Consider the following 12,117-nt stretch of genomic DNA (forward strand, 5'->3'; position numbering starts at 1 on the left):
AATTTAATGAGGTCACTTGGGCGTCTACAGCTTTTGCCTTTTGCTATCTCTGCCCAGGACAGCAATCCCTCTCAACACGCACACGCATGAACACGCATATGCACTGCAAAAACATACTTGAGAAAACACCTACGCATAGAAAATCACACCTTCCATCATCTTCCATCAACAAGCACCCTTCCCCTCACTACAGTGCCAGCGTTCCTTTGCTCGCTTCCCACCCCCGCAGCCCCCACCCCCGCTTCTCCCTCTCTTTCTAGCTTCTTGAATGGCAGACGCACACAATGCCACGTACCCAGAGAGCTCAGAATTCTTCTGGTAGATTGAACCTACTCGCCACTCACGCCTAAGGTTGCTCTCACAGTGCCCACTTCCCAGAGCAGAACTCCAGCCAAAGGCAACCACCTTGGTCCATTGAGCCCGCAGCTCCAATTCGAGCCCAGGAACAAAAGCTGGCCAGGGTGATTGTGTGGTTTACGGGACAGGATCCATGATTTGTGGGCAAGACAAGGAGCTGAAAACTCAAATTGGGTAGTTTTTTGACTAAATCCTGTACAAAGACGCTCATCCCCTGATAGACTCCAGCATGCGAGAAGGACCCACGGGCAGCAGCAATTACCTATTCCAAAACAGCACTGCAGCCCTCCCCACTCTTGAGATGGGACCAGATTCCCGAAAGGTCAGATCACCAATCCGGCGCCTGGTCTAAGGAACATTCTCGTCGAAAGATTTGGGCCAGGACTGTACCAAAAATAAATTAGGAATCTGACATACAGGAGCAAAACACGCTGGGCTCAGGGACGCAGCTCCTGCACGACATGGGATAAGAGAAAACAGGGTCCCTGGTAGAGTGAAGGAGAAACGGGTGGCTTGAAGATGGCCAGTAGATGGCGCAAGAACTCTTCCTTTGTACAATCTTAACCCTTCAATGGTGTATGGGACTGCCAAGTCCATATGTATAGATATATACATTTTGCGTTTTGGGGGAAGAAAACTCTCATTTACATTTTTGGGACAGATTCAGAATTAAGACAAATGCGTGTGTTCTAGATAACGACCACAGATAAAGTAGTTTAACTGCAGTACACATTACCTGAAAGGGAGTTTGGGAGGATGAAAGGATGAACTATTTGGGGAAATGACTCTGACTTCCCTCTTCACCCCACCCCCGCCCCGGCCACGGATGAAATCCGTTTACTGAATCATAAAAACCGAGTTATGGGTTTACACGTAGGTATTTGAATATGTAAATGCATGTGTGCAAATAAATTCTTCCGTGATTTCCCTTTTCGATTAAATCAAAGGATAATAAATGCGAGAAGGCTGCCTGAAATATACTGCAACTACAGTAGTAACACATGTTCCATTATAAAGACGTGGGCATCGATGGAGCCCGATTCATTATCATCAAAAGCAACGCAGATCTTCCGATTAAAATGTTCCTTTAACATGCTTCTGAATTCGCAGGCTGCGATGGAGAGCTCACTAACATTATATTTCTTGGGCTGTTTTTACAGGCGGAATTGATCTATTCGGGGGAAAAAAACCAAGTCCCTTAATTTCAAATATTGTGGGGAGTTTATCAGAGAGCGGAGCTGGGCTTTAAGAGTCTCACTAGTGGTTTCTGGTGGTTGCTATAACGAGCTAGAATTGAGGTAGATTTTAGTGGAGGGGAAAAAACGCACAAGAAAAGACAGAATCCAGAGTAGCCGAGACTTTGTGCCCCCGTTGGAGAGATGGTTGAGTCCTCGTCAAGGTTGCTGTGGTATCCCAGAAACACCATTCACTCCGAGCTGTGACCGCGCACCAACAACAGCAACAACTCCACTGCGCCGGGCTGAGGAGCAGGAATTAGGAGCTCGCGAATAATATGAAAGGGATCCGCAAAGGGGAAAGCCGAGCAAAGGAATCCAAACCCCGGGAGCCTGGCACGCGAAGATGCGCTAAATGTGGCCGCCTAGACTTCGTCCTGATGAAGAAAATGGGGATTAAAAGTGGATTTACGTTTTGGAACCTCGTCTTTTTATTGACGGTGTCTTGTGTGAAAGGTAGGTCGGCTTTCAGGGGACCCCTCTGGTTTGGAGGAAGGTGGGCTGACTTGTCGCTTGAGCGAGGCTAGCAGCTTACTTTGTAATTTGCACGGATAAAATAATCATGATAATACTGATGAAGGAGTTGATTCACAGCTCTTTCTCCCCCCTCAGATAGGAAATGCATTTTGCTTGCCAGATTTGGCGTTCAATGCGGTGATTGAGCTTGTGCTCAATAAATATTCTTGCAGTATGCTCAAACGAATACGTGAGTTGGTTAGTATAGCCTCTAACTAGTGGATATCCAGGCAGATTCCTCTGCAAGACTTTCCTTGGTAGTGAGAATTGCCTTGGTTTCTTGTCAAATTAGCAAGGTTTGATGTTTCTGGTGGAATATTTGTATTAGACACTCTGGTGTAAATGCTTTTTAACCCTTTCAGGGAACAAAGTTACCAATATGTTAGAAAGATGTTGATTTTAAATGCATTAGGATACAAGGGTCTTGCAAGCCTGCCTACACAACATGAACGTCTGCATACATATTTGAATTATTTCTACGTGGACTCTGTGCAATGAGAAATGTAAGGGAGCTTCTTTAGGTCCTGGGGTAAAGGTTTAGCCAAAACTGGAGTCTTAAAACCGTCTGAGATGCCACACCGTGTATAGATCCACCTTTGAGGATGAATGAAGGTAGGAGGAAAGTCATTAGCTGATGACCAAAAAGAAAATCCCCAGCAAGTCTCAGCGTTCAGACAGGTAGAGAGTGAGTGTCACATGTACAGACAAGGGGAGGGGGTGAGTGGGCTGTAAAATTTATTCCTGAGCAGGAAGGCAAGGGACAGTCAGGATCATTGGAAGAAGAGCTGTCTTCGGGGAGAAAAATAGATCTACTGCTCTCTTCCACAACTTCTGCACCCTGCTGCCCATTAATTGCTGCAAAGAATACTCAGGAGGTGTTTATGACTCATGCCATCATTTTTGAACAATCACTTCTCCATACTCATGGCAGCTCGAATAGACACGATAGATGTCGCTTTTAGTGGAGCTGGTTTCAAATCCTGGGTGTCTGTGTGTTGGGGGCCCTGTGTGTGTGGGGGTGTTTTGGCCCAGGCGCGCAACGGCTGTCAATACAAACTGGACGCTTCTTCCTTTGTAAAGGAGTGCCTCTCTGAACCGCAATCCGGCCGCGTCTCTATGAAACAGTTTATTGTCCAGCTTGCAGCTGGCTGTCCCCCCACAGAAGCCAGCACATTTGCATTCAGTAGAAATGATAATTCATGTTTTGGGGGGAGGAAACTGGAAAGGTTACCGTACCGCTCCTTCTACTATGACCAATGATGGGTGGCATGTCTCGAATTTTAATTTGCATCCCTAAATGGCAAGAAGTCGTCCCTAGTCTCTGTGGCAGCAACTGCCTTAAAATCCTGACCTGGTCCTTAAAACTGATTCGTGTGTGTGTGTGTGTGTGTGTGTGTGTGTGTGTTTTGAAGCCTCAGTGTAGCTCTGAGATAAAACCCTTATTTTAAGCTGTGTATCCACAATGCCTAGTGCGCAAAACGCTTCTGAGGTTGCTTACAAGGGGTTTTCGCCCGCTAACTCGACGTGTGAAGAACCACACATTTATGCTTAGTTTGCCTGCCACTGGGAGTCTGCGGTTTATGGATGGCCTTGGGGCTGCCTGCTAGAAGAGCGCTCCGCGTGGGGGATGCGCAGAAAACTAGCAGCAACCCTGGCTGTAAAACGTAGGAGTGTCTCCTTCGAGAAGATGACCGGGGATTAAGTGCGAGTTTTCACGTGATACCTGTTGAGCCAAAACACATTTGGGGGGCCGATGAGGGGGAGTGAGTCTCCCAAACGGGGCGAGCTTCACGGTCTGACAAATGCTGAGCGGCGCTGGCTGCAATTACAGCCCCGGCAGCCCGCACCTACCGTATTTTCCAAATAAAACGCGCCACCAGAAAGGAAGGGCGCGTTAATATGCTTTAAATGGCACTGGCAACGGGACCCCTCCCCTCTATTCATGGCGCTCATACTGTGGACTGAGATAATTGATTTCTTTTGAGTATATTCCAGCTTTGGGAACACTGGGGAGGAGGGACATCATCAGTCTGCTTTGGCCCTTTCCAAAATCAATATGCTACAGATCGTTAAAACATTTTTAATGATAATAAAGTTCTTCATTGCCACACATCTGGTACATGGAGGACATATCCTACATTTTATAACTTGAAACGCTGTCCTAAAATTCTGAGAAACTTACATAGGTTCTATGCCTTAGATCTGCTCCCAATCACAGGGTGGTGCTCTGTGATTTGACAGTTGTTTCTCATTCTCCTTTTAAAATTTTAATTTCAGCGGAGTCTCAAGGTTTCCCTAAGACCAAGATTTCTGCAATGTCTTAAACAATGTTTGCTTAAATGTCTATTATTCCCGCTTTTGTCTTCCACACGGTTTCTTCTGGGCTTTCGAGCCCACAGCAAAGGATTGAGAAGTCTTTCCGACGGTTTTGCAGGTTCTGACCTAGACTAGTTGGAGGTTTCAGGAGGTCAGGGGCGCACAGTTTTCCACGTGAACAGCTTCGGCCATGAGAATTCCACCATCTGTCTATAGTTTTCATCTCTCCACCATCTCACCTCTGCGTGCAACAGCAATGACAAAGAGGTTTGGTGGGAGGAAACGCCTCAGAGTGGCAAGATAAAGTGGTCTTTGGTAGGCCTGAACCTCTAGGGTGGGGCTTAAAAGGAAGCTAACCTTCCCTGGGTATTTTATCTCCACAGTCCTCATCTGAAATAAAAGGCTATGCAGGGCACCAAATTGGAGGTAGCGGGGCGGAGGCTTCCTAGACTTGTTTCATGTCTATTTCTAGCTGAAACAACACACAGAGAGAAACAGACAGACACACACGAGGGCAGAGATTTTGAATTGCAGCTTCCAGCTGCAGCGTGTCTGTTTAGGTCTCACCCAGATAGAAATTGTGAATCTCCAAGTCGTGCTTAAGCGCCCCGCCCATGTAAAAAGACACCAACGGGGCGCTTTCCCACGCTCCTTCTCAGGGGATCCCGAGGGAGCCCACACAACGTGAGGCGAAGGCACGAAAGGCACAGTCCTTGGTCCGCATCAGGTGGCAGCTTGAAGCAGCTTCCTGCACCCAATGCCAAGGCGTGATCCCAGGAGCTCTCGCAGGACTCCGGACTTCAGGAAGGATGCTCCTTTCTGCTTGCTCTGGGACTCCAAGGAGATAATACTTGGCTACAGAGCTTTTCTGGAATAGTGGAGATCGCACCCTCTTCCTATGTTAATTCCTACTGAAAAGGGTCCCGGGTGTCCATGCGGGGGCGGGGTAGAGCTACAACTGAGATCTTTAGTACATTTCACCCACAACCGGGTGGCCACGCCTGGAGGTCTTAGCCTCGCTGGAGTCTGCGGGGACTGACACCCTCACTCTCTCCAGCCTCAAGGCGACAATCTTAACCTGGTGTAGGAAAAAGACAAGTAGTATCTTAAAAGACATTTTCCAAGGGGGTAGGGGGGCCACGTTAACGTCTTCACAAAACAAAGATACCAACCAAATAAGTCACAGTCACGGGGGGGGGGGGGGTCATTGTCATCAGCAACACCCTTCTTCCAAGATTAGCATCATTAATACACCTGGCGGGAGGTAACCTTTGTGTTTGAAACTGGATTTGGGCAGGTGTCCTTCCCTTCATCTGTTTCCTCTAGAGATATTTATTATTATTATTTTTTTCTAGAAAGCCAGACTCCGCGAAATTTCTATGGACCAAACCAGGTTGAAGTTGGTGAGCGAGTGGGTAATTATGCGTATGCGTGTCCGTGTGTGTGTGTGTGTGTGTGTGTGTTTTGCTGGAAGGAGAGAATATAATGCATTGACACCAAAGAGCCTTCAGGAGGCCTCGAGGGTAGGTGTGTGTCCTAGGCAGAAACGCGAGGCGGGTTAACAGTACATTAATTTTTCCTGCACTCCAGATGGTCCATGGAGCTGCAACCACTGCTGCCGCACAATCCGGTGGAGTCACGGAGAAAGAAGCCCTTTTCTCCCAGCAGACCACAAAGCTACCCTCAAACAACTCCTCTAAAACGCACTCCCACTCCCGAGAGTTCAGAAAGCTCATTGTGGGGAAAAGTAATGGGGATTGAGGCTCCTGCATGTTGCACTTTCTCCCTACTACTTGGTGGCCTGGGGCACATGGAAGCAGGAGGAATGCACCATACATAGTTCAATCCCAGAAACCACTCAGCAGTTCTAGGGGCAGAGAAAAGAAGCAGCATGGAATCATCCCAGTCACTGAGGTGGTCTTCTAGCAGTCCTGCGTGTAGAGGTCAGTTGAGGGCTGAAAGACCGACACACAAGTGGATTGCTGCGCATTGCAGAATAATAATAAAGCAGACAAACCCAAAAGAGAAAGAGCTACTGGGAGTTCCATTCTTACTGAATGCAGCGCCCACTGGGTGGATTTTCAACAACTGAGTTGCTAAGCCAAGCCAATACACAGGTCTGACAGGGCTTGAACAGCTCCCAGAATTCGGAGCTGAACTTCCCCTGAACAGTTAACTCTTTGGAAACAACCCTGAATGTCCTTTTGCATCATCTCACTTTCCTGAATCTTCTAGGAGGGGGTGGGGACAGGGAGAGATGCTGCAATAAGCCCTAGTTGGAAAAGTATGTGAGCAGAAATAATTAAGAAAGCAAGTTTCAGTATCTTGAAAACCTGATGCATGCTCCCTTGAGATCCTTCAAGGAGAAAAGGGTTAGAATTACTCTATAAATTAAGTACTCCAGGAGCATAGGCTTAGTTTCAGTTGTTATTACTGCTCATGATATTAATTAGTGTTTCTATTTGTGGGTTAGCTGAGTAAGTTTTGGATACAGACATCTCTTCCCTGAGCAGAGAATCTGGTGTCTACAGAAACAGTGAAATGAAATAAACTGCAGCATCTATTCCTACATGTTTCTAAATACAGTAAAATTATCCCAAGATCTGGTAAAACAACATAGAAGTAGAGCAGTTACCTTTGTACTCATATGGAAATAAGCTCTGATGTAAAATGCTTGCCTAAGATCTCAAGGTGCAAATAAGTGAAAGGTACTGAATTTCCCTTCCTCTTGCTGCAAATGTCCTTCTCCATCTGTCCCAAGAGGTGACTTTCTTCTACTTGCTTAACAAAGTTTTCAGAATATTAAATAATTCCAATATTTTGTCTTGTTGGGGATTAACTTTAAAGTACCAAACAATATGTTTAGTTAGGTGCCTGTTATGGTTTGGATGTGAGGTGTCCCCCAAAAGCTCATGTATGAGACAATACAAGAAGGTTTAGAAGTGAAATGATTGGGTTAACCCAATCAGTGAATTATTGGGGGGTTGAATCGTAATTGAAGGTTGTGGCTGGAGGATGTGGGTCCTTGAGGGCATGCCTTTTGGGCTATATATTTTATATCTGGAGAGTGTCTTTCCCGCTCCATCCCTCTTTTTCCCCCCTCCCCTCCCTCTCCATCCATTCATCCCCCCTCCCTCTCCCTCTCCCTCTCTCTCTGCTTCCTGATGATCATGTGAGCTGCTTCCCTTTCCCACACTATTCGGCCATGATGTTCTGCCTTGAGAAGGAATAGAGCCAGAGCCTGCTGTCTATGGATTGAGACCTCTGAAACCATGAGGCCTCTTCTGTAACTTTCCCTCCTCTATAATTACTCTTGTCAGGTCTTGTAGTCACAACAACTAAAAAGCTGACTAAAACAGTGCCTGTTCCTTTAGGCAACATGACTATTTTGATAAAATATGCCATCTTGTACTTCGAATTTCAAGATTTGGGAGATTAGAAGTAAAATAATTGCAAACGAGGAAATCAAGAAAAATGTGTAAGATACAAATGAAATGTAAGGTCATTTTTATTTTATCTACACTTACATCAAAACTTAGCTTTACCTATTTTCTCCTATTTCTTTCTTCCTTTTCCTTTACCTACAATCCAAAGGGCTATATGTAGTTTAAGGATACAATGAAAGTTATGATTTGGATTTTGGATGAGGTCTAGGGATAGTACAGGCCCTATGGTTATGGAATTCATCTTTTCACTTTCAGAGTGAGCAAGTGGTGATTCATGGTACTTTTCTAGGCAGACCTAACTCCATGCCCACAAGATTTTCTCAGAATTAGGTTTCTCATAAGACTTTTATTCTTATTAGGGGCATTATTTAAATGAATGTCACTGAAAAAAATCAATTTGTTGAATACCTTCCAGTATTCACCATCTCTGTGCTAATGACCATCTTTTCTTCTCATAAGGCTCCAATTTTGCAGCCATCAAATATATTTCATGTCATTGGGCTATGCTACTGTTTATGCTGGTCTCAGAATTCCTAAGGGTTAATATTTTCCACATATGATAATTTGTTGCCCACAACCCAATTTCCAGTCTCCTTTAAAAATCTAAGTGTACAACATTAGAATATGTATCACATAACTTTTGCATGGATAAAAAGAATATCAATGGTAACCATATTGCATTAGATATCACATTAATCTATTGGTTCTTATATGTTTGTAATACAGTGATTTTCAAAGTGTCTCCAACAAGTAGCACCAGTATTTTCTAGAAACATTTTAGAAATAAAAAATCTTATTCCTACCAAAGGTCTGTTAAATTAAATGCTCTGGAAGGTAGGCACTATTTATGTTTTTAACAGTCATCTAACAATTCTGATGCACTCTAAAGTTTAAGAATCACTCCAGTATAGTGGGGAAAAAAATAAAAACAAGGCCTCTAAAGCCACTAAAATCTGAAAGTTAAATAATAATGATTTTTCCAGTAATTAGCTTTGGACTAGCAACTCAATTTTTCTAAGCTTCAGTTTCATTATCTGTTTTTTAAAAAAAGATTAGAATATCAGAGGATATATTGGGAGATTATGTAAATCATATACGTAGCCCAGTGCCTGTTACTAGTTGTTATCAATACTATAAAAATAAATTTGCATGTGCAAAGCCAGTATGAACTGTCACATGCTTCATCCCTGGCACCAATATCTTAAGTTTTCCGTAATAGTAAATACAAAGTGTAGCTTCTTCTCAGTAGCTATTATTTCATTTTGGCCTAGTTCCCGGGCTATTATACATCTGAGAAATACTCTGAAACTTCTGCTTATCACCGGCATACATTTACTTCTGGTGCTGGCTCTGTGAATCAGGAGCAGACTGTAGCTGAAAAATGTTACCCCTTCTGCTGGGCTGATTTCATCCCTTGCATTCTGATATTGATTTCTTTTAATATTGATTATTTAATGTGCTTACATGAATTTGTTCATTCATCTTGTCAAAAATCATGGCATTCATGGAGCTGGAAGGGTCTTTAAATATCAGCTAGTTCGCTGCTCATATATTATACAGTAAGTGCATATGCCTAAAAAGGATAAGTGATTTTCACTAGGTTTCAGAGATCATTAGCTCCAGAAATGAGACTAGATTACTGGGTAATCAAGTTTATATTCAACTCTCTTTCTCCTATACCCTATTGGTTTTACCACAGAGTTAGCTCAGATGGGACCAACAAAAACAATCCATCACAAAAGTTAATATTTAAGTACTATATATCAACTAATACCACAAAGGAGTATTAGTGATATGTTTGTGCTAAAATAAAACAAATAGTAAGTACTTGTTTGGTAGAAAAATAAAAGGTAATTATGGAATGAAAACACTAAGGCTCATATAATGTATACATCAAATAAACAACTAATCATATTTTCAGTAAAATCTATCCAATTATATTACAAGTCTACAAATAAAATCAATATATAGACTATCACATCTCAGAAAGAATATGAGGGGTAGTACTTGAAATTAAATTCTTATTTTACATGAGATTTCTGATTCTCTCATCTGTGTTTTCATCAGCATAATTTCTTATACATTTCTTAAATAAGACAATGATATGATTCAAAACTTCTGCAGAAATAATAATACATTTTACAAATATTGTAACTGTAAGACAAATCAATAATGTTACGAGGTTATCTTCAATTTTAGCAGTATGTGAAATATTTTAGAAGTCTCTTTTAGATATGGGAGTAACATTTGCAAAGATAATGTATTCTGTTAAATTTGAGGAGTTTTACATATTTCAACCAGAAAGTGATTGAAATATGTAAAATTTAATGAGTAATTCCCTTAAAAGCTGAGTTCATAATGTTCAAGATTATATAGTTCTTTTCCCTCTGTCTTATGTTAGTAATTTAAAAGAATATTTATGATAATATATTTTAAAGAGTCACTAAGTGTTTTTTTTAAAACTATGACATTTTTACAAATATGGTCAAATACCACTTTCAAAGGAAGTTTATGAATGGAAACAGACTCCATGGAAGTAGATTTATTAAATCCTAAATAATTTTGAAGAAGTGAGCGCTCCTGCTATAATTTTCTGTCCATCTGATTGTCTTCAAAATACTCAGAGGTACTTGGTGTATAGAGAGAATATGGATAATATCATGTTTTAGGAAATGGTACCAGGAGAAAATGAACATTTTTCTGAGTGCAGAGAGGTGCAGTTGCTTGCCAGAATCATGTAATTACCTAGTGGTTAAGTGAAATATGAAATAATAATAGATTCTTAATATCATAGAATTAAAATAAGAAAACATGTAAATGATTAAATTACTAATTAAACCTCTTTGCTTCTGAGAAAAAAAACTCAGACTGAATGAATTTAATTTAGAAGAAAACTTAAGATTAACATTCATGTCATATGTGTGTGTGTATGTGTGTGTGTGTGTGTGTGTGTGTGTATAAACTACAGTAAAATTTAAAACTTGGTTTTGCATTTTTAAACATTTTTTACTTGCCTAGTTTATCCTCTTAATGATTCTGTATAATGGACATAAACACTATTTTCATCTTCTATAAGCATTATTAAGTAGAGCAAATGCATAAATAACACATAAATTAACATGTCACTGTAAGTACAAAAAACAGAATTAAAACTAATAATCCTTAGATTCTAACTCAGTGCTCTTGAGTAAAATTTAAAATTACACATGCAGATGAACTCATGGAGTTAACATACAAAATAATTTGTGGGTATAAATGTTTACCAATTGTATCACACACCTTGGCAAATAAAATTACTCAATTTAGTACCTTAATCTTCTGCTTAGTTCTGCATAATTTTAAGGTTAGGGAAGTTCTTAAAATTCATCTAGTCTATTGACTGACTACTTGGTAGGATTCATTAGATTTATTTGCAGAGATAAACAGATATTTTTAAGTATTTTAAAGTACATCTATCACAACTTCATTCCTAATGTCTACTTCTTTCCATAAATGAGACCTGGTTAAAAGAACATAGCTGGTTATCTTCACATAAAAGAGGAGACAGCTCAGAGACCTGAGACTTACCCAATCAGAGGATGCAAGCAAGTTTTTAAATTCCCTGTTTAATGAACTTTTATTTTTGTTGGATATTGTCTTATCTCTTTTTAGTCCTAATTGGTTTATGGGAGAGACCACTGTGCCTATTTCCAAATCCTCACTAGATACAAAACAATACTTCCTAAAGAAATAGTATAAGACAAGACACATGAGTGTAATAATATAGGTAAATGAGAATCTTAACATGCAGTCTGAAGAATAACTTAAACATTGAATGGGGGCATTTAAAATTTCATCAAAATCTTAAGAAGAAATAATACATGTATTAAATTTAATCTTCATGCCAAATTTTGCACTGTGTTTTCTTTTGTAGGTGACAAAATGTGTTTTCATATGTAGCTATTTATTATTCTTGTCTTTTCTGAACTTTATACAAGACTCCCAATATAAACTAGACTTTTTCTACTTGCATTATTAAAGATTTATTTCTGGGTATATTTTCAGAAATGTCATTAGCCTAACTTTTCGGTTTTCAGGTTTTCTCCTAAAATACCATAAAAATGTGTACATATATAATATAGTTTATAATTGGGTTAATAATTCAAAATTATAATTTTAATTAATATTTTATTATTAGTATTTTCACTCAGAAAAGTGAATATAACCTTATTGCTATTCCTGTAAAACCTAATAAGATAGTGTCAAAA

At 40.8% G+C, this 12,117-nt stretch overlaps 1 protein-coding gene across 3 annotated transcripts in view; it reads left to right on the forward strand.

Annotated features, from left to right (window-relative positions):
• Positions 1-1,870: 1,870 nt before the first annotated feature.
• Csmd3 (CUB and Sushi multiple domains 3) overlaps positions 1,871-12,117 on the forward strand; it is a 1,133,871-nt gene continuing 1,123,624 nt past the window's right edge. For all 3 annotated transcript variants that reach the window (XM_027947308.2, XM_027947313.2, XM_027947317.2), the window contains exon 1: positions 1,871-2,048. In XM_027947308.2, the coding sequence (XP_027803109.2) occupies positions 1,871-2,048 (178 nt within the window). The remainder of the gene's footprint in view (positions 2,049-12,117) is intronic.

This window comes from Marmota flaviventris, chromosome 15 (assembly GCF_047511675.1).
Source record: "Marmota flaviventris isolate mMarFla1 chromosome 15, mMarFla1.hap1, whole genome shotgun sequence".
NCBI lineage: Eukaryota > Metazoa > Chordata > Mammalia > Rodentia > Sciuridae > Marmota > Marmota flaviventris.